Source organism: Sinocyclocheilus anshuiensis, unplaced genomic scaffold (genome assembly GCF_001515605.1).
Source record: "Sinocyclocheilus anshuiensis isolate Anshui unplaced genomic scaffold, SAMN03320099.WGS_v1.1 scaffold2406, whole genome shotgun sequence".
Lineage (NCBI taxonomy): Eukaryota > Metazoa > Chordata > Actinopteri > Cypriniformes > Cyprinidae > Sinocyclocheilus > Sinocyclocheilus anshuiensis.
In genome coordinates, this window is record NW_015555875.1 from 30,371 (window position 1) to 51,393 (window position 21,023).

At 37.1% G+C, this 21,023-nt stretch overlaps 2 protein-coding genes across 2 annotated transcripts in view; one reads left to right on the plus strand and one right to left on the minus strand.

The window, feature by feature from the left end:
- Positions 1 to 9,056, minus strand: part of LOC107675669 (HEAT repeat-containing protein 1-like) — a 31,758-nt gene extending 22,702 nt beyond the window's left edge. The window contains exons 1-15 of the mRNA XM_016470089.1: positions 8,987 to 9,056; positions 8,178 to 8,319; positions 6,337 to 6,553; positions 5,899 to 6,040; positions 5,708 to 5,809; positions 5,470 to 5,616; positions 4,364 to 4,575; positions 4,108 to 4,238; positions 3,390 to 3,489; positions 3,165 to 3,269; positions 2,931 to 3,048; positions 2,496 to 2,603; positions 1,856 to 1,951; positions 1,667 to 1,749; positions 627 to 838 (exon numbers count right to left, since the gene is read on the minus strand). Coding sequence (XP_016325575.1) covers positions 627 to 838; positions 1,667 to 1,749; positions 1,856 to 1,951; positions 2,496 to 2,603; positions 2,931 to 3,048; positions 3,165 to 3,269; positions 3,390 to 3,489; positions 4,108 to 4,238; positions 4,364 to 4,575; positions 5,470 to 5,616; positions 5,708 to 5,809; positions 5,899 to 6,040; positions 6,337 to 6,553; positions 8,178 to 8,319 — 1,915 coding nt within the window. The 5' untranslated portion in view covers positions 8,987 to 9,056. The remainder of the gene's footprint in view (positions 1 to 626; positions 839 to 1,666; positions 1,750 to 1,855; positions 1,952 to 2,495; positions 2,604 to 2,930; positions 3,049 to 3,164; positions 3,270 to 3,389; positions 3,490 to 4,107; positions 4,239 to 4,363; positions 4,576 to 5,469; positions 5,617 to 5,707; positions 5,810 to 5,898; positions 6,041 to 6,336; positions 6,554 to 8,177; positions 8,320 to 8,986) is intronic.
- Positions 9,057 to 10,402: 1,346 nt separating this feature from the next.
- Positions 10,403 to 21,023, plus strand: part of LOC107675672 (neurabin-2-like) — a 26,834-nt gene continuing 16,213 nt past the window's right edge. Inside the window, exon 1 of the mRNA XM_016470095.1 lies at positions 10,403 to 12,157. Within this exon, the coding sequence (XP_016325581.1) occupies positions 10,766 to 12,157 (1,392 nt within the window). The 5' untranslated portion in view covers positions 10,403 to 10,765. The remainder of the gene's footprint in view (positions 12,158 to 21,023) is intronic.

Sequence of the window (21,023 nt, forward strand, 5' to 3'; positions counted from 1 at the left end):
ATTTCTACTGGATAATGATTCTGGGTAATTCCCAGAAAATACCATTGCAGAGATTTTTCTGCAACAGGACAGTTTATTAAAACTTTAAGACAAAATCTAAAAATATTTGATACATTAAGCAATTATGGCTCATATAGCACGATATAGGAGAATATGGAGCTCAAGAAGGGGGAAAAAAAAACTATATAATATTAAGTTCTATATCATGTCATATCATACATTTCTGTAGTTTTTATTGTTGGGGGCAAAACATATAATGGCATGCAATACAAGGATGATTGAGAGATGCACAAATAAACATGATGTATCATATTTGATACATTAACATTTTTATTATTTTTTTTTAAATGAGGTATGGATAACCAAATAAACCCAAGTTGCTTCAGTCCAAAAGTGTTAATCCTGAAACATTACTAATTAAAAGTTATTCTTATGTTTCTCAAATATCAGAAGGCATGAAGAATTGTGCAAAGGTTTTTCATTTCATGTTTTGACTGTGCTGATAATTTAGAGGCCTTAGAAATGTGCATATTAAATTTGATAAAGTAGGCTTTATTATTAAAAAATACATATTTTTTCTTCTTGCTGTAAAATAGATTTCACTGTAAAACAGCAGGAGTGTTTACCTTTGGCCCAACCATGAGTAAGGGGATGCTGGGAAAGCAAAGTGGTTTCAGCAACACAAGATGCCATTTGCAGCTCCACACACTTGGGCGCAGCATTGGTCAACACCAAGAAGGGCAGAATCTCCCAACTAATCTGTGCCTTAAGATCTGGGTTGCCCTCAAAAATACACGGGTCATCGAGAACTCGCACAGCCTCTTTTAGCACCGAACACCTGAGGAAAGCAAGACCAGATAGAGCTAAGCTGGTGTATCCTTCTTAGTGTGGAAAATTCATTATCTATATTCCTACATTATTTAAAAAAAAGTGTTTTTGTTGTGGATTTCCCAATTGGGACACATGATTTCAATTAAATGTTCATGTTATATTTTGGCTGCATTTGTGAGTTAATAAAATTGTACCCGTTTGTGTAAAACAGTCACATAATTACTTAATATCACTTACAGCCCCCTTAATCATCCAATTTAATAATCAAATTTTCAATATCGTGGATGAAAAGAGCAGTATAGTTTAACGATACATTACAAAACCTATTACGCTGCCTAGGCAGCATTTCAAGTCACTATAGGCACATATGACATAGAAACTTTTACAGTCGGTTCCCTTCAGAGATTCATTCACATAAAACACCCGTGCCGTGTTTTGACTTTGAAACGTGCAGCGCTCATAATGAAATCAGCCTTTAATAGTTCAGTTGTCACATTCATCCATATCGCAATTCTTGTCTTTCCGTCCTCAAATGTAAGACCTCTTGAAATTGTAATTAAGACTTTTCTTATACCATTTAAGACTTTTCATGGCCTTAAATTTGAGGCAACTAAAGAAACCCTGCATTTAAGATGCCGTTGGGCAGCGCGGTGATACATTTTGGTAGCCTGACTGGAAAACACAATAGCCCCGGGATGTTGGGCTAGCGATTTTGCGAGCCCTGTAAATGCAAAAAAAAGCTAAAGAAGTGAAATTTTCATCCAATGTCCCTTTTAAGAGGACTTACATTTGTATCATTCTAGAGTGAATGAAGGTATAACATCAGTTAACTAACCATTCCGCTGATGGTTTGATGTGATGAAGAAGTGAAATCAAACAGGAAACAGTCTCCTCTGCATGCATAAGGTCCATGTGAAGCTGTCAGGGAACCATAACGTAACATTTATTAGATTGTACCAAAAATAAGACAGGTTTGAAGTTTACATTACCAAAACACATTACATTAATGACGTTGTCATTTTACCTGCAAAGCTTTAAGGGCAGATAGCACAATCTCTGGCATATCGTCCTTAATTCTCTCCAGCAATGCATCCTTCAGAAACGCCTCATCAAAACCATTCTGCTCCAAAAAAAAAACATATGTGACCCTGGACCACAAAACCAGTCTAAGTCGCTTGGGTATATTTGTAGTAATAGACAAAAATACATTGTATGGGTTAAAATGATTGATTTTTCTTTTATGCCAAAAATCATTAGGATATTAAGTAAAGATCATATTCCATGAAGATATTTTGTAAATTTCCTACTGTAAATATATTAAAACTTAATTTTTGATTAGTAATATGCATTACTAAGAACTTCATTTGGACAACTTTAAAGGCGATTTTCTCAATATTTTGATTTTTTTTTGCACCCTCAGATTCCAGATTTTCAAATAGTTGTATCTCTGCCAAATATTGTCCTATCCTAACAAAAATTGTAACAGAAATCTGTAATCCTAACAGAAAAATTGACCCTTATGACTGGTTTTGTGGTCCTGCGTCACATATCACAAACGGACAACAAGCACCTCACTACTTCATTAATGTAGGTCTCATGGATGTTCAAAGGGATGTTATGACAAAAAACTGGAAAATGGTAATAGGAATACAAAAGATACACACATGTTCTGAGGTGAGGATCTCCTTCAGGTAGTCTACAGCCATATTTCTCACAGAAGGTAGTGGATGATTCAGACTGAGCATCAGAGAGGTGTCTGAATCTGGCAGGATCTACATATAAGAACAACATTTTAAAGCCTTGATTTGGGGGCTGAAAGATGTGAATGGTAATTAGTACAACTACAAAAACCCAACTAAAATAAAGATTTAAATTACATTAGCACAAGGGCTGTCAAAATTATTTTTTCACAGCCGTTGTCACAGGTAACTGATGTGCCAGTTATGTGTGTCTCATATGTTCACTCATTCCAGTTTTACATCAGATTCTGATTATCCTGTCAGAATTTATTTTGTGATAAAGGTCAGCTGACACTACAATATTGTGGATTATTTGTTACGTTTAAACTAGTTGCTTAAAGCAATAAATGATAGACCTACTTGATATTTTCCACAGCTCATAGTTAGAGAGATGAACTGATGAAGCACTGTTTTTTCATGGTCAGATGACACTTTTTTGACATGATTTTCCAGTGCCACATCCAGTGCACCTGGATACCTGTGAGTAAAAAATCACTCAAAGATAAACACCAGAAACAAAACACTCTTTATGAAATAATTACATTTTATGAGCTGTACTATACCACTAAAGTGCAGAAGTGACTATAAACCTACCTGGATTCAAACTGTCGTACAGTAGATTGAATTCTTTTATTAAGAGCTGAAATCCTATGTGAGGGAAGCTCAATGCTGCAGGAAACATACTCCTCAAGAAGCAGCCTGCACAAAGCAACAATCGTAGAAGAGTAAATATCTAATCATTCAGACCATCATACATGCATAATGTCCAGTATAGAGAGAGATTCACTCATAACTGAAGCTACATTAAACCACACTTACTTGGCTGCAGTGTTCTCCAGGTTGCCAGACAGTGGAAAGTCCTGAAACACTGACTGTAATAGTCCAGTACTGTCTGACAAACTTTCCTTCTGCTGCTCATCTACAGGGACACAATAAATAAAGCAAATTACATCAAGTGGTGTATTCCAGCCTTTAAAATTAATTTTTAGTACACAGGTGAATTAATATAGTGATGATGTATTCTGCTGTCGCACATGGATTAATTTGAGCATTATGAAAGTTGCCTGGAAACAGTTGCACATCTCATTATTATGGTACCTGTGATAAAAAAAATGAATGCAGCATTTCACAAGAGATGAGAAGAGACTTTTTGCCAATATACTCTTCTAGTTGTCTGATATTACACAGCTCTTACTAGGAGCACTTCGGTTACATTTATCCAAACCTGTAAATGCCTTATCCAAAGCAACGTGCAAATAAGGGACCTCAGGAGCAACATATCATAAGATCCACCAACATTTACAGAACACAATGGCAAGTTTATAAGAGTAGTAGGTTAATGAAAAGAAGCTACGTTATAAAGTCAACATGAAAAGGAAATTACAATCAGCTTTTCTTCACTATTGAAATTAACTCTTGAATGAAAAAAAAATGGTAATGGTAACTGATTGGAATCTTGTCATTTGCTAACTAGTGCATATATCTTCAGAGAAGAGATGCCACTGCAAGTTTATACAGAGCTCAGATAGAAACCAACCATCCTGGGTCATCACAAAGTGTATGAGATGGGGCAGCAGATAACGCAGCAGGGGACTGATGTCATGAACTGTTGCTATACTCTGGAGAGTGGACACCAGGGTGGGGATAGCACACATGTATCCAAATGCCCTAATGGGAAAAGACAATAATAATATTTTAGATGCAGTTTGAGAAAAAGTACTAGACTAGACTTTAACATCTTATACAACTACTAATTTAGTGTGACATGGAGTAGGAAAATCACTAAAACTTACTTTGGACCAACAATTCCTTCTTTCTGGTTCTGCAAGAGGATGACAATGCAGCTCAAACCCTCTCTGGACAGCCGAGGCATTCGACGTAGAGACTTGCACAACTGAACAGTCAGAGAGTCAACCAGCTGAGCCTCCATTACTACCTTCACTGCCATCTGACACACAATCATGTAAGTGGCAGCCATGTAGTCTAAAAGGTTAGATTTCAGTCCCTGGTTATGGGAAAGAAAAAAGCAGACATCTATTTAGGTTCTGTTGCATCCTTTCTTGGTCCTGGAACAACATTCCTATCGAATAATGTTTTTATGCACTTCCATTTGGTGACAATATTCAGGTGTAAAATGTGGTAGACAAATATTTCAGCCAATTACAATTAAGTCAATTACATATAAACAACACATATCTGCAATACATCACTGCTAGATATAGATACTGGGATCACTCACTGACTACATTTACATTCACATCCCAATATTAAATGAAATTTGGCAATATTCGATTAGTTTAATATTAGGAATATTTTAAACCATGTAAACACTGCATACAATATTCTGATTCCCCAAATTCCAGTTTTCACCCCTTTCTAATTGAATAGAATTATTAAAAGACATTAACATGACCGTCATTATTATTAACATTAACAAATGCCCGACCCTTGCCATTTTGTAGTGTAGTCTGGCATTTTTGAATTTAATGTGTAATCAAATTTAAAATTATCGTGAAAACAGTAATAATAAAACTAATAAATAAGAATACTGTAAATCAGCATCTTCAATCTGCTGAGAAATAACAGTGGGAAAGGAAACATGCATTTATAGATTGGCATGCTTATAACAATACAAGAATATTTTGATGCCCTTAAACATCATATTAGGAATATGGCTGCAAATTGAACTGAAACTGATAGAACTTAAACAGAACTTGATGTGCATGTAAATGTAGTAATTTAATATTGATTAAATTAAATCTTGATGAGTAATAGAAAATAATTATTTATAAATTACTAATATAGTCCATTAAAAACTTCTAAAACACACCCATATACATATATTTATAAATTATAAACTTAACCACATCTGCATTATGTCACTGAATTATTGTCTTACCAGTTGTACAAATGGAAGCAGTTTGGCAATAATAGAGTTAGTTATCTTCTCCACTGCATCAAGTGCAGAAACAATGGTGGATGCATAGAAAGAGAAAATCACACGCAGCTGCGGACAGTTCCCATCCCTGACGAATCCAGAGTATGCCTACAACATGATTCAATAAAGCATTAAAGAATGCAGCATTACTGGATTGACATACTTTAACCTGCACCGAACCCAGCCTGGGTTTTTTTACCTTTACTGAATCTGTGATCATAGAACAAATGAAATCCATGAAGCCTAAATCCTTATAGCAGTGTGTGAGCAGAGTTCCTCGGGCCAAGGGAACACCAGGTTTCTATAGATAAAGTACAGGGCAATTAGAAAAGTAACAACTTTCTTTACACCAACTGCATATATGACAGAATCAGAAACGATATGGTTTACCTGAAGTCCATGCAGCCAGTGCCATTTGTGGGTTGGATCTTCTATCTTTAAAAGCTGGATCACTCGTACAAACACTTTAGTCTCATGATATGGTAAAACACAAGCAATCAGGCTATCCTGGTTGTACAGCTGAATGTGGAATCTGAAATCAAGTGCAATTTGTATCCGTGAAGACAATATGCAATATATAAGGTGTATGATTTCCAAATGGAATTGCAAAAATTATGACCAAATCAGTGTTTTTCTGGAGGTCTACCTACAAATGGATTACTTACAGCTGTCTCTGCACGTGTCAACATCAAATAATTTAAACACATCACATTTAAATTAAGAACAACTCTAAAATACAGCACAATTTTGCCACGTACAAAGTTTATCACACGATAAAACAATCTGAAAACTGATAAAGTGAGACAACAGCAAATCTACTAAAGTTACCTGTGTATTAGCCATTCAATGCATTTCAGAGCAGGCTTGAGCAGAAAGTAAGGTGACAGTCGAGTGAGAAAGAGTGAGATGCTCTTGTCCAGTTTCTTGTTCACCTCTTTGCTCTGAACACTGCGCTCTAAATCCAAAGAGGCTTGACTAAACAGAGTCTCCTGAAACTCACTGAATGCTGGATCAATACCCATCAGCTCCTCAAGTCCCGTGCAGCCTGTTCAGAATGATCAATAGCAGCAGACATTTAGACAAGATGACTATTACTACTCGTTGCAATTAATGCTTATTTACAGGTGAATCCAGCACGTGCTTTCAGATGGAGCGGCATTTACTACACAGAGCCGTAGATCACTGACAAGCTACATAAAATCACGTTCAAAATCACAGGCGATTCATTGCCGATTATAAACGCTATTTTGTGTAGCTTGTCAGTGAACAGTGAACAACTACTCTGTGTAGTAAATGCCGCTCCATCTGAACACACGTGCTGGAGATTTACTACTAATCACCAGAAGCGCACAAAACACCTTCTATGCATACCATGTTATAGACAAAACAGACAAAAAGTTTTTCGCAAAAAGGATTAAACGTTTTGATCTCATCTAGACTGACGAGATCTCATCTAGATCTCATCTAGACTCATCTAGCGCATGAAAATCGCATTCGATTTTTTGCACAGCCCTACTACAGATATTTAAATATTTTAAAAGCATAGCGAGACCGAGTCAATTATGTAATTTGCGGTGTTTCATGGGAGTGAGCAGTCCCTGCAAGCTCTTTTAGCATGATTTGCTTGCTGCGACTTTCTGATTGGTGATTTTTCTGTACAGCATCATGGGTAATGTATTTTTTTTTTCAACAAGAAAGAATCCAGCTGCTAAACATGAATATCTTAAAAATAAGTTGAAATAATGCAAACAGATGACTTCATCAAAAGCATATACCAACAACCTCCGAACTTACAGTAGGTCTGTCTTTAAAGGTATTTGTTTTATTGTTAAAAATCATATGTATTGTTATAATCATAAATCAGAGAATGAAGGGACTTTTTACTTCCCAACTCTTGTCACTCTATCAGAGATGTCTCTGTTACCATTAGGGATATGCCGGTATCAAATTTTCATGTTGCGATTAATTGCTAATGCTTTTATCACGGTATACGGTATTATCACGATATTGAAATTTAGTTTTAAAAAAGTGCTGTCATAATACAGTATAACAGGTTTAATAACTTTTTTCTTATAACAAAAATAACTGAACATTTAAATGCAATAAAGCAATCGTGCATATTCATTACCGTGATATATCGCATTACAGAATACTGGCACAAGTCTAGTTACCATGGGAATAAAAATTGTGACAAAAGTGCTCAGTAGCAACCATCCGCTTCCATAAAGTATTGTGAATAACATAAATGAGCCACTTTGCCTAGATCCTAAAACTATTTATATATTTTTGTATATTCAAGCAAGTACTCCATGCACACACCAAACAAAATACTCCACACTGCAGAAATGATAGTATGCAAACTGATGGTTCCTGTATAAAAACCTATATAATCATAGTTCACCCACTTCACTGGTAGCATATTTGGTTATTAGAAAGCAAATAAAATTGCACAATATAAGTAATTTATGGACTGGACATGACTTCTTTGGAATTTTCAATAGAAGGATCTCCTCTTCCATCTAGATAACAGAGGAGTAGATGCTCTGCAGAATTATATAAATGTCTCATATTCAGTAACTGCACATCAATGAGCATAGTATACAAGTTCAAAAGAGCAGTGTATCTTGGAGGAAAAAGAAGGAAAAGCTCTAGCAGTACATATGACTTACCCAGGGCATAGAAGGTGCTGCGGTCCATGCTGGCAGCATCTTTAGGGTCAAAGAGCACAGAGGCCACCACTCTCCGGCTGAGCAGATTAGAGTCATTCTGTGGCAAAGCCAGCCGCTTCAACTGATGTGCTAATGATGTCATCTAGAGACATATGAGAATAATATGAGAATTTCTGTTTTCACACAAATGTAACCATTGTGCGGTTTCAGGGGGTCAATGTCATTCTTCAAAGGTCAGATTTTACCACAAAATAAATTACATTTTATATAAAGAAGTCTAGCTGAAAGATTTTTTTGTTGTTGTTGTTGCATTATGATAATATTTTCATGACAATCAAACATATTTCCCTTCTTCAAAAATGATGAAATGTAACCATACGTTATTCTTCTTAGTTTTTTTTAAAGTAACTTTCATTATTGCCAATGTGATTCTCATTAGATTTTCATTAATAATACAATAATGACCTGTCTGAAAAATATTTTACTTCTTTTGGGTGAAACATGACTTGACAGGCTTGATGAGATACATACGGTCCATATGTGGTATGTGGTGGATCACATAATGTCGATTCTACAATATTTATACAGCCTTATATTGATAATACAACAAAAAAGACAGATATGCTTAAAAAGTATGCCTATACGGTTAATATAAGCCATGTTATCGGATTCTTTTGAATTGCCAAAACACCTTCTATACATACCATGTTATAGGCATTACAGACAAAAAGTTTTTCGCAAAAAGGATTAAACGTTTTGATCTCATCTATACGTCTCTAATCTGTAAAAGAGTACATATATTCCCATACCTTTGACTGAAGTTGTCACACGTTTCCACGTGTGAGAATGTGCTTGCGTAATTTATTTCCTCTCTGTTTTGCTTTCGGTAACAGATAAATCAATTGAAGTTATACTGCCACCTAGTGCATCGGATGGTTTGTGCCAAATAGAATGCGAACAGAAAAAAAAAAAAAAAAATGAATGCCCCCTACCAACATTTACCACATTTTATTAAACATTGATAAGATGTTAATATTTTAAAGATGACAGTTTAAACTGCTGGTTGATTATCTTGGGCAGGTATAGGTCAGATTGTCACAATTCCAAAATAATAGCAAAATAAATGTAACATATGACAATCTATTTTTTGGCTCTATATAAAAACTGTTTACGATAATGATGTTTGTGTGAAAGTACAATTCAAAGAAAAACGACAATTCTGTACAAAGATATTATATGTGGGTTGCTTGCATGGCACGCTCTGTTTGTGGCATAGACTGTAAAAAAATTACTTTTGGGTACTTTTAAAAGCAAGTACTTCTGTACATTTACAAAAAAATCTGTCTTTACAACTTTCACTTGGAGTAATATTTGACCAGTAGTATCTGTCCTTTCACTCAAGTAATGGAGTTGTGTACTTTGTCCACCTCTGTTTATTCATATTTCTTTATTTTATTCATAGGGGAGACCAGGGATGGTTGTCAGTTGTAACACCTGATTCACTTCACTCATGCTTAGTTTAGTCTTTATTCCACATGTGACGAAGAAGATCCCTGCATGGGGCAAACACAGCAGATTTTAGAGGGGAAAAACTAATTTTGATGTAAGACAGTAGCCTAACTTTTTAAATTTTTTAAATTTTTTGTACTTTATTTACTTTTGTGATGGCAGTGCATCAGCAGATGAATTCATGAAACCATGAATTTTCTGTTTGTGCTGCAAATATAACAGCTACGGCATGTAATAGCAGACACTTGTAACTAGTTTGTGTCACATTTTGAATGTACTGGCTTAGATACATATAGAAATGTCAAAAATATTACAACCATCCTGGGTCTCCCATATAGTCCTTGACATAACAGAAGAAAAGAATTGATAAGAAAAATAAGATCAATAAGACCAGCTATGGGTGCTGTGCAGTGATTTGGTGAACGTGTTTCATTTCCACAGCTGGAATGCTGTATTAACCAATCATTAGCCAGGACTGATCTGTTAATATAAAATAAAATATTAAAAAATGTGCACTAAGCGCTACTACTGACGTAAACAAGTCAAAAACAAATGTATTGCTGAGTCTCAGTGGGATATTTTATGGAGCCCTGTCCTGGTATGAGGGATAAAATGTGTGACCCCATAAAAATCTACGTGCTGAGAGGGTGTGAAATGATACGCGCTCTATGACCCTGTATCCCTGCTGCGCTGCTGCAGCATCAGAGTGAAAGGCACAAATCTGCAGCTGACTAAATCAAGAGATCAAAACGATCCGGATTATAAACGCACAATCTGTCGAGAAAATCCAGGGCGCATCGCTGTTCTAGTTTCTCGTTTAGTCGTTCATTAATGCATGTGTGATTTACACATTAATCAGCGTTTTTTTTTTTTTTCACAGACGGGAAGATGGTGCGTTGCTTGTGCCATGCCGCTGACGGACACTCTACACGCATTCATGGGCATTAATTCGCCGTTCTCTTCATCATATTCCAGTGCACATTATTGTTCATCAGCGACAGTTTTGTCCTTACAGAAACGTCTGGGCCAACGACTCAGAGATGCTGTTATCGCATCGCCTCGTAGAAGCCTAACAGACCATGATGAAGACCGAATCCTCATCCTCCTCCAAGCCAGCCAGCACCACCGCGCTCCGCAGCCCCTCTCCTCACCGCAACGCGTACGAGGCGGCGGGGATTCAGGCGCTGAAGCCGGCGAACGATGTCTTAAATAACGGCGACGCTCATGATGGCAAGCCGAAGCCCACCAGCCGCGGTCGCGCGTACGGCTCGAACGTGCACCGCATCAAAAACATGTTCATGCAGATGGGCGCATCCTCACCCACCGAGGTTGAAGACGCGCAAAAGGCAAACGGCGACGGCAAAGCGGTGCGTCTCACGCTCCCGCGGGCTGGCAGCCTGAACGAGAACGTGGATCACAGCGCGCTGCTCAAACTGGGATCTAGCGTCTCCGAGCGCGTCAACCGCTTCGATAGCAAAACGGACGCGTCGCCCAGGTACTCGAAGCTGCAGGAGACAAGGAAGATCTTTGAGCAGCAGCAGCAGGAGAAGCAGGCGGCTTCTAATCGCGTGCTACTGAAGAAAGAGCGCGCCGCGGGCTTTCATGATGCGTCACGTTTGGATGTGGTCGCGCGTTTTAACGGCAGCACGGAGTCGTTGGATAGCCTGGACGCGATCGGTGGGACCGGCGAGGTCGTGTCGCCCACTGTCAGCCAGCTCAGTGCCGTTTTCGAGCGGGCCGCCGAGCTGCGGAACAACCTGCACCGGCTATCCAACACGCCCCCGCTGCCTTTACGCGGGGTCACCGGCCGGGTCGGTGCGCTCAACTCAAAAATCATCACCAAACGGGTACGCGCTTTTCCTTCAGGGGCATACAAGGAGGATGGGGTAAACCAGCACCAGAATGAACAAGATGGGAGGTGTAGCAGCCTCAATGGAGCGTCTGAGCTTCAGGACATTATCACAGCTGTGGATACAGAGTCTTTGGATGAGAAAAAGACAGGGGAGAAGGATGAAGCTAGTGCCAATGAATCTAAGACTCTAGATAAGCGTAAGCCAGGACAGGCCAATGCCACAGAGGCAAAAGGTACTCTTATTTCTGCTGATGTCCGTCATTTGGAAAATGGGGGAGTTACTTCCAATGGAGAGGCTCTGGAGAGAGACACTATGGAGTCTGGCATCACCAGCACTGGGAGGAAGGGCGAGGATGGACATGCTCGTCCATCAGTGGGGGTCAGTAAGAAGGAGGATGATGATGGTACTCTGAAGGAGAATTACTCTAAGGCTGATTTGGTGGATATCAGTGCCTACAATGCAGTAGGAGAAGACTCTGGTGGTAGTCAGCTGGAGGATGAGGAGGATGAAGATGATGTATATGAGCCACAGTCAAGCTGCTCTGAGGTTGCTGGATTACCTGTGGAGGAGGATCCGCCCCCAAGCCGGAAAATTAAATTCAGTACTGCACCCATTAAGGTGAGTTTATACCTCAAAGGAATATTTCACCACAAATTAAAATTCTGTCATCATTCACTCACTCAAAACCTGTATGATGTTCTTTCTTCCTCGGAACACAAAATAAGATATTTTGCAGAACATTTCACCTGCCTTGTCCATCTAGGGCAGTGTTTCTCAACCAGTGGGCATCTGCAAACCTCCATGGGGGCCTCATGATATCTTAAAATGATTTAAATTAATAAATTACTATTTATAGATAAAGTAATTGAACTGTAATCATAATTAAAATGCTACAAAAACACAAAGTCAAGCTATAAACTGAAATCATGTTTCTACCTTTTCTCTCAATTACTGTTGTTTGTATTGAAGAACATCAGTTCATGAAACGTCTGAAATCATACAATGAATTATGGTTAATTTAATATATGAATACTTCCAGTTTCTGTTGATAAAAAACAACTTTGTCATAATTACAGCATATCTATAATAATATCTATAATAGCCTATATATGGGTCCAAAATGTTGTGTTGGACAACGTGTGGCCTTCGAGTCAAAAATGTTGAGAACCACTAATCTAAGCTTTATCAAGCTCCAAAAAGGACAAAAAATACTTTAATTATACATAACAGTTCCATAAAGGTATGATTGTGCACTATATATCAAGTTTTATGGAGTCATATGATACAGCTTTATATGAAGAAAAGACTAAAATTGAAATGATATACTGAAAATCTTCTGCTGTAGCTTAAAATTGTAATTTGCATCATTGACACCAAACACCACTGGATCTCACAAGTCTCATACTCAAACATGAAATTATGATGAATGAGATTTGAGAGTTATGATGGAGGGTATGATTTTCAATGTGTGCATATTTCATATATTAATTAGAAATTAGGAATATTGAACAAAATTAGGACACTGACCATGTTTTTCAGGTAGGAGAATATTATTCACATTGAAAGGATTCTTTTATAAACCCTTTGATTGCTCTGTATTTAGAAGTACTGTGCTTTGTGTTCTTATTTTTATGTCTTGTATGTTTGGCTTTTGTTTTATTTCTGTTTTATTTTAATGTTCATTCAAATGAATGAGAGGGGTCTGGTTCACTTAAAATGGTCGCCTGGGGACTGGCGTATGTATTAGGATGAGTGAATGAATGAACTTCATACATTATATCATTCAGTCTTTTATTTATTGGTTCCTGTAAAAGCCTCAGTCACTGTTACCATTGGTACGCTTTTAGAGGCTGAAGTCTGGCACAGACTGAATGAGCTGAATAGAATAGAACATAATCCAGACTGTCAGTTGGTTTGTTTTGGCATCTATTCCCTCCCAAGCGCTTCCTCTCTTTGATTAGGTGTGACATTTATCCTGGACAAATGCTGACCTGACATCAGTGGCTGAAGTAACAAACATACCTCAGACAATGTGTCTGATAAGCTCAGCTGGCCTGCTTGTGATCAGGGGGTAGCAAATTGGTTCCTGTAAAAGCCTCAGTCACTGTTACCATTGGTACGCTTTTAGAGGCTGAAGTCTGGCACAGACTGAATGAGCTGAATAGAATAGAACATAATCCAGACTGTCAGTTGGTTTGTTTTGGCATCTATTCCCTCCCAAGCGCTTCCTCTCTTTGATTAGGTGTGACATTTATCCTGGACAAATGCTGACCTGACAAAAGTGGCTGAGGTAACAAACATACCTCAGACAATGTGTCTGATAAGCTCAGCTGGCCTGCTTGTGATCAGGGTGTAGCAATTTCTGCTCTGTAGATCTGTGTAAACATGAACCGAACTAGCATTTACCAACAGATACTTTCAGGACACCATGTCCAATAAAATTGTCTCTAGAATGAAATGTCCCTCCCCTTAAACTATAAATACAATCGGTCACCGACTAGCGATAGCAAGTAGCAAATCATGGGTCATCTGTGTGTCTTTGGTGGCTCTGAGTTTTTGCAGGGTTGTGAAGAAAACTAAAATATTAATCTCATTTCTATTGAAACTTGTTGGCCTTGCATTTAAATATATTTGTAATTACACATTTGTAATAATAAAGTTGCAATTTAGTAAATTAAAATATATTAACTTTAAATGTAACACAGTATAACACTCTACAGTTAAAATTATAATCAAGTACTTAACATGTACTGTAGTATGTGAGTCAACAAATACTAGGGGTTGAACGACTTATGATTTTTTAAAGTCGACTTTTATGTGATGAAAGTCGAGTCGAAGTCGACTAGTCGCTGATGACGTCATTAATGAACAAATAAGTCTGGAGCTGTGATAAACACCTTGTGCACAGCTATGGCATATGACACAGCGCTGCCCACATGACTATATGCTACTATAACAGCTAATTTTTAACAGTTCTTTTGTCTTTGAGTCGTTATGTTTCTCACAGATTTCTGCTCGTTCTAAATCAGATACAGATAAAGTAGCACAGTAAAGATTACATTTATATGAATGCATTAGTGAGAGCGATTGCGTGTGTGAATTAATTCTACCTGGCAGCGTCTCTCTACTAGTAGTAAAGCTGTGGGATTTCGTTATTAAGAAATATATGCTTGAACTTTTCAGTTTCTAAGCTATTTTATTGAGAAATCACAGAACAGTGTTGAACGTGCATTCTCCCGTTCAATTTCGAGCATTCAGTAATATAATCTCACATGTCTTGTGGAGCGCTTTTAGAGTATGCATTTATTTGTCATTTTAACTGTTTGGAAATGGAGCGTAAATGTGGAAGTCCTTCAAAGATTGCTTATCCTGTTGCGCCATCTATAGGACCAGCGACTAGTCGATAGGGCTGTGCGATATTGAAGAAAAATGCGATATGCGATAACTCATTAAATAATGCTATATTCGATATGCGATACGATAATGCTTAAAGTGCCACATGCTCAGATGCAACAGTTTTACTCAGCTGTTGCTATAACTATCTTGTGTCATATATATATGGTTATTTGTATGTATGTATGTATCAAGAGCTCCTGTAAAACCACAACAAATTCCTTGTGTTTGCGCACACTTAAGTGGTGAATAAAGCTCATTCTGATTCTGATTCTGATTCTAATATAACTAGCATACATGTTTCACTTTTTGTGAGAAGAAAGCACCCCTACAACAACTTCTGAAAGTGAACGGTAGTGTTTTACTCGAGCATTACATAAAAATGTCATTTTAACATTAGTGTAATCATTTTAACATGAGTTTAGGAACTGAATAATAAAAAGGAAAAATACAACACTGCTTAGTATTTACTCTATGAATTCAATATGCACTGATTCTTATTTAAGCTACAAAAGTTATTTAGGTAAGAGCAGTGAGTGATTTTCTCTGTGTCTTTTGTTCATGGCCCAAATATTGCAAGCCGTAGCGATATGCATACTGCGATATGTACATTTGCGATATTTCGATAATTTCGATATATTGCACAGCCCTACTAATCGACGTCAAGCTTAAAGCATCATGGCAGAGCATTGAAGTTGACTAGTCGATTAGTCGGTGCAACCCCTAACAAATATTGACACATACTAACACTAACAACACAAACACAAATTCTTTAAATCATGACAAAAGATTATTAAAACAATGATTTCAATAGTAATTTGAAGTAAAACTTTTTAATTTGACTTTATTAAAAATCTGCACTTTTTAAGTGTACTTAAGTGTGTTGGCATTTTATTTCTTTATTATTATATTATCAGCAAGTAAAGATTTATTTTAAATATACAAGATTTGAAGTACAGTACAAGTGCACATTTAATACTTTTTTCCCCACAAGGCTTAGTTTCAAGATTTACATATATTACCCTGTTCACATCTGGCATTAACATCTATTTCAGAGAGGCGATCTGATCACAAGTGGTGAGTGCTTAGTAGAAATGTAAAAATGTGGTCCAGGATGTTTTGTGATTCAACAATTCTGATTACATTTGGAGGTAGACAGAAACCTATGTGATCACATTGCATAAGGAATGTAAAACACAGTATCTGTCCTGATACATCCTGACTCACATATCAATCAACCATTTAGATAAAACGGGTTAAAAGTCTAAAAAGGTTTTAACGTAAATGTAAAGCTGCATTTCTGAAAATTCATGCAAATACCCACTTACACATCATTATTAAAAAACTAAGAACATTCAGAAATCTTTTTCAATGATATATAAATATTAATGTATTAGCATTAAGTAATTATGAACTTCCTAGTTCCGTACGAATGTCTAAAAGCGTGAACAAGCTCCCATGATGCATCTGAGAGAAAGGTGTGAGTCTTTTAGATGCAGGGAATGCGAAAACATGATGAAACCCCTCCTGTAAGTGATGAGTAAAAATAGCTGACCTATGAATAGAAGAAAGTGAGGGGTAGATTTATTGTGGATATGTCAGTATCACTGATAGATAGGATAAACCCAAAGAGAAACAGTAACTCTATTAAAACCGTCAGGGCTGATGCTGTTTGTGAGAGCCAAGCTCATAATGATAATGTAGTCTGTTAATGATTGTTCAAGAGAATGAAAGAATGCAACTCCAAGGTCATGTTTTAGAGATGGAAATCACAGTAAAACCACCATGGGCTGTGTTTGGGTCAGATTTTTACTGAAAACACTTAAAGGGGACTTTGGATGTCTATTTTCCACAAGTTGGTATGATTCTTTAGGGTCTTCATGAAATGTCTGTAACATTGGTTAAAATTCCTCAATGATTATGTAAAACAACACGATTTACCTTGTCAAAAACAGCTCTGTTCACAGTGACCCATTTTCCAATATTGCGACGTAGACTCTGGTTACATTTCAGAAAAACTGCAAAAACATGCCTATACATACATTTCACTGCAGTTTCCAGCTGAAATAAACATTAGTGGAAGTAAAATGCCAACAACTTTTGTTCCTTTTCACACAATAATGATTATGATTATGATTACAGGGAAGATTATCAATTAGCACTGTGTTCCTTGCACAAAACCATGTTATGACCTCAAAACACTTTTACCATAGTATGTGATTTGTAAACAAATACATATGTATGGCTTGTACGAATACATTGTATACATATGTATGGCTTTTATGAAGTAGTAAACTTGCTCAGTAGCTCACCTGGTACAGCATTGCACTTGCAATGAGAAACACTTGGGTATGAGTCCTGTGCAACATGAGTCAATATTACAGAGCTCAAAAACTCATAGAAGCAAGTTAAACGCAATGTCACGTTTGTTTTTGCTCACACTATTGATTAGGTTTAGGGCAGGTTTGGTGTAGGTATGTTAATTTCAAATGCAATAGTACGGTGGCCGAGAAGTGCAAAACAAATCACAATTCTGAAAACAAAATAACAAATTACAAACGCAAATGCAAGTCTAAAAAACAAAATAACAATTCAGAAAACACAATAAAAAATACGGGGGGTCTATTTACATTTAGTTAAAAGTGGTTGTAAATCATCGGCTGCAGTGGTGCAGTTGGATAAGCGTTACTTGTTAGCGTTTTGACGCGATTGTCCCTGTATACGTTGATTGACAGATGTCTCGTCCAGTCAGCAGTGAGTAATCCCAAACCAATGGCACCGTCTCAAACTATACTTACCTCTTCCGGTTTGTCTGATTTGTCGTTGAGTTTTCTGACTTATTTTGTTTTCGAATTTGTCATTGTGTTTTCTGACTTGTTATAATGTCATTTGTTTAGCACTTCTCGGCCACCGTACAATAGAGCATTAAGCTTTTAGTGCAACTTGTCATACATTACATTTCTGAACTGCCGTTATACATGTGCCAACCAATGTAACAAAATGTTGCCACAGTCACGTTTAACTGTTTCTAGAGCATTAAGCTTTTAGTGCAACTTGTCATACATTACATTTCTGAACTGACGTTATACATGTGCTAACCAATGTAACAAAATGTTGCCACAGTCACGTTTAACTGTTTCTGAGAAAATTTTACATGCTATTTTATGCCTGTCACTAGACATTTGACTTTGAAACTGCCATGAAACATGATGCAAGCAACACAATATAACTTTTTAAAAAGTTTTTTTATGACACAAGGCTGTTTAATAAACCCGCATCTGCAATGGAGAAAAAAAATGATATTGATTATAGGGCCTCTCGTGGACATGTCCCCTGAAAAGTGCAGCAAATTACATCAACGTATTTCAGGTTTTCCACAAATGTAGTATATTTCCAATGAGCTTGGGTTGAAAAATCTGTTTTTAAGCATAAGGCACTGTCTATGGCAGTGTCAAAAAAGTTGATTGAGCATTTACTTTGCACCAGCATTTCTGTGCAACCTTTAAATTGAGTAAAAATTGTTTTTAAGCCATCTGTTCTCAACCTGGAATCTTCGTACAGTGTTTTTCATTGGTGTGTGAGATCATGTAGAGGCTGCAGGCCGAGGAGACAGCATTCAGTTGCTGCCAAGCTGTGGCTGCCTTTGTGTTGGTCAGTAAGTGGCCGTGTCACTCTCTCTGTCTCTCTCGCTCTCTCTTTCTCTCTCTCTCTCCTTCTGTCCCTTTTCACCCCCTTTCTTATTTGTGGACAGAATTTGGGACAAAGTTTTCTCCCTAAATGACTTTAACAGCTCTCTGTTAAACACAAGGACTGTTGTGCAGGCTAGGGTGTCGGGTCTTTATTAAACCCCTCTCCCTATCTCTCTCTTTAGGCTGGAGAGTTGAGGCTGACCTAAGAGGCAGATCTCACACTAACCACTTTGTTCTCATTTTCATCCCTCCCTCTCTCTCTGCCCCTTTTTTCAGTTGCTCACTTCTTCTCCTCTCTGTGTCCTTCTTCAACCCAAATTAATTTGAGATGAACATATTCATTCAAGTTCATCTAGTATTCTTTTTGATTTTCATCTTCCTTTAATTTTTTGACTTCCAAGTCACTCATTCCCATTTTAATCCTTTTTTCCTCCTTTCTTTCTCTCTTTTACTCATGTCTCTCTTTTTTCCCTGGTTTGGCAGTGCTTATAAATAGCAGTATTGTCACTGTCAGTCCTCCCCTGGAAGGCGTTGTGCACACCAAACACTCAAACTTACTGCATTTTTTTACTAAGCCTCCCTCTGTTTCTCTCTCTCTATCTGTGTAACTCACATATAAACCTGAATATCAGTAATGTAATATGTATCTGGAGAGAGAGGCCATTAAAATTTGTAAAATTATTTGTAAAGTTATGTATTTCTACACTGTAAGAAAAAAAAACCGAGGAAAAAAATTAAAATGTACTTGTAATTTTCTGTTGGGAAAAAAATCTGCCATTGTCTAAGTTTACGGACATTTCCTTTAACCATAATACACAATTCAATGTGTAATTCAAAATAACACCTGTGAAAAATCAATATGGAATATTGCTTCATGTTAACACAGTACATTGGGCATTGCTTTTACAGTTTTTAAGAGTGTAGTTATTCAGCATTTTCATTAGCTCTAAGTCAGTTCCCAAAATCAGAAGAAAAATTATATATTGCTTAAAGAAAATAAAGATGGTTTTAGAACCATTTTAGAATCAAGACTGTGGAATTACAATGCTTTCTGACAGGATCAGACCAAAATTTAAGTTGTTATACTCTAATAATCTATTACGGGTGCATGTTTGTCCTATGGACTGCTAATAATTTTACGGTAATTGCATGCTTTTAAAGCTTTTCGAGGCCGTTTATTGTAAGTGCATGGAAAAGAGTACTCCATTTAAAATTTTCTTTTGTGTTTAATACTAGGAATGAAGGAGTGGAAGTGCATATTGGCTTGAGATTTAGTTGGTTGTTTGGGATTTGGCCTGAAATTTTGAGCCACTTCTGTAGACAACTGACAGATATACCAGGATCATGCAGACACCCCAGAACTGTCTGTGAGTGAGACAGAGGGATGTTTCTCACACCTCTGCACCTGAGGGACATTACAGGAAGTTTGACTGTATTCACATCAAGGTGGCTTTGCCCTACTTCACATTCCAGCCTCATGCACCCTTGAGCCTAAATAAAATATGCTTGCTTAAGGAAAAAGGCTGCTTATTAATGCATTTTGGTAGTATAATTGTATTTCTATATAATTAGAATAGAGAGGTGTATATTTATAGGAAGGGCATGCATATTAATCGTATTTGAACAGCAGGAGTGGTTCATTCATCCATCCCTCATGCTTTACTCAATCCCAGCACTTCATTAGGATAAAATCCAGCCCGCTTCACAGTATCTCACCATATGCTACATTATTGAACAAAGCCTCAGAACAGAAGGATATAGATGATGTTCAGGAATGACTGCCTAAATTCTACATTATGTTATTTTTGCCTGACTGGCATGTATTTTGCATAATTGTTCTGGGAATTCTTTGTTTGTCTGCTATATTACTGCTAGCATTTTTGATCATATCCGTGGTTAACCTAGTGTTTACCTTTTTTAAAAAAATGTAAATTACATTTACTTATATATTGTCAGCCAGGTTAATGATCCAACTACTGTCTCATTGTTACATCTCTCTCCTGTTTCTGTTGTTAGTCACTGTACAGTGTGTGTGCCTGTACAAATAGAAGTGTGTGACCCACTGCATAGACTGGATCAGTTTACTTTTGCAAATCACTGAATAGACACAAACCTCAAAACCAGCATTACCCAGTGAGAAGTGTGGTGCAAACTATTGCACTTAATCATAGACTAAGTAATCCAAGTTTTCATTTACATTTATGCATTTGACAGACAATTTTATCCTAAGCAACTTATATTGCATTCAAGGTACATATTTACATACATATTTGAATTCATGACCTTGGCGTTGTTAGCACCATTCTGTACTGAATGAGCTACAGCAAAACCTTTTCAATAAACAAAAATACAAACATGTGCATGTGAGCTATAATTGTATCCCTTGCAACAAAATTTAATAT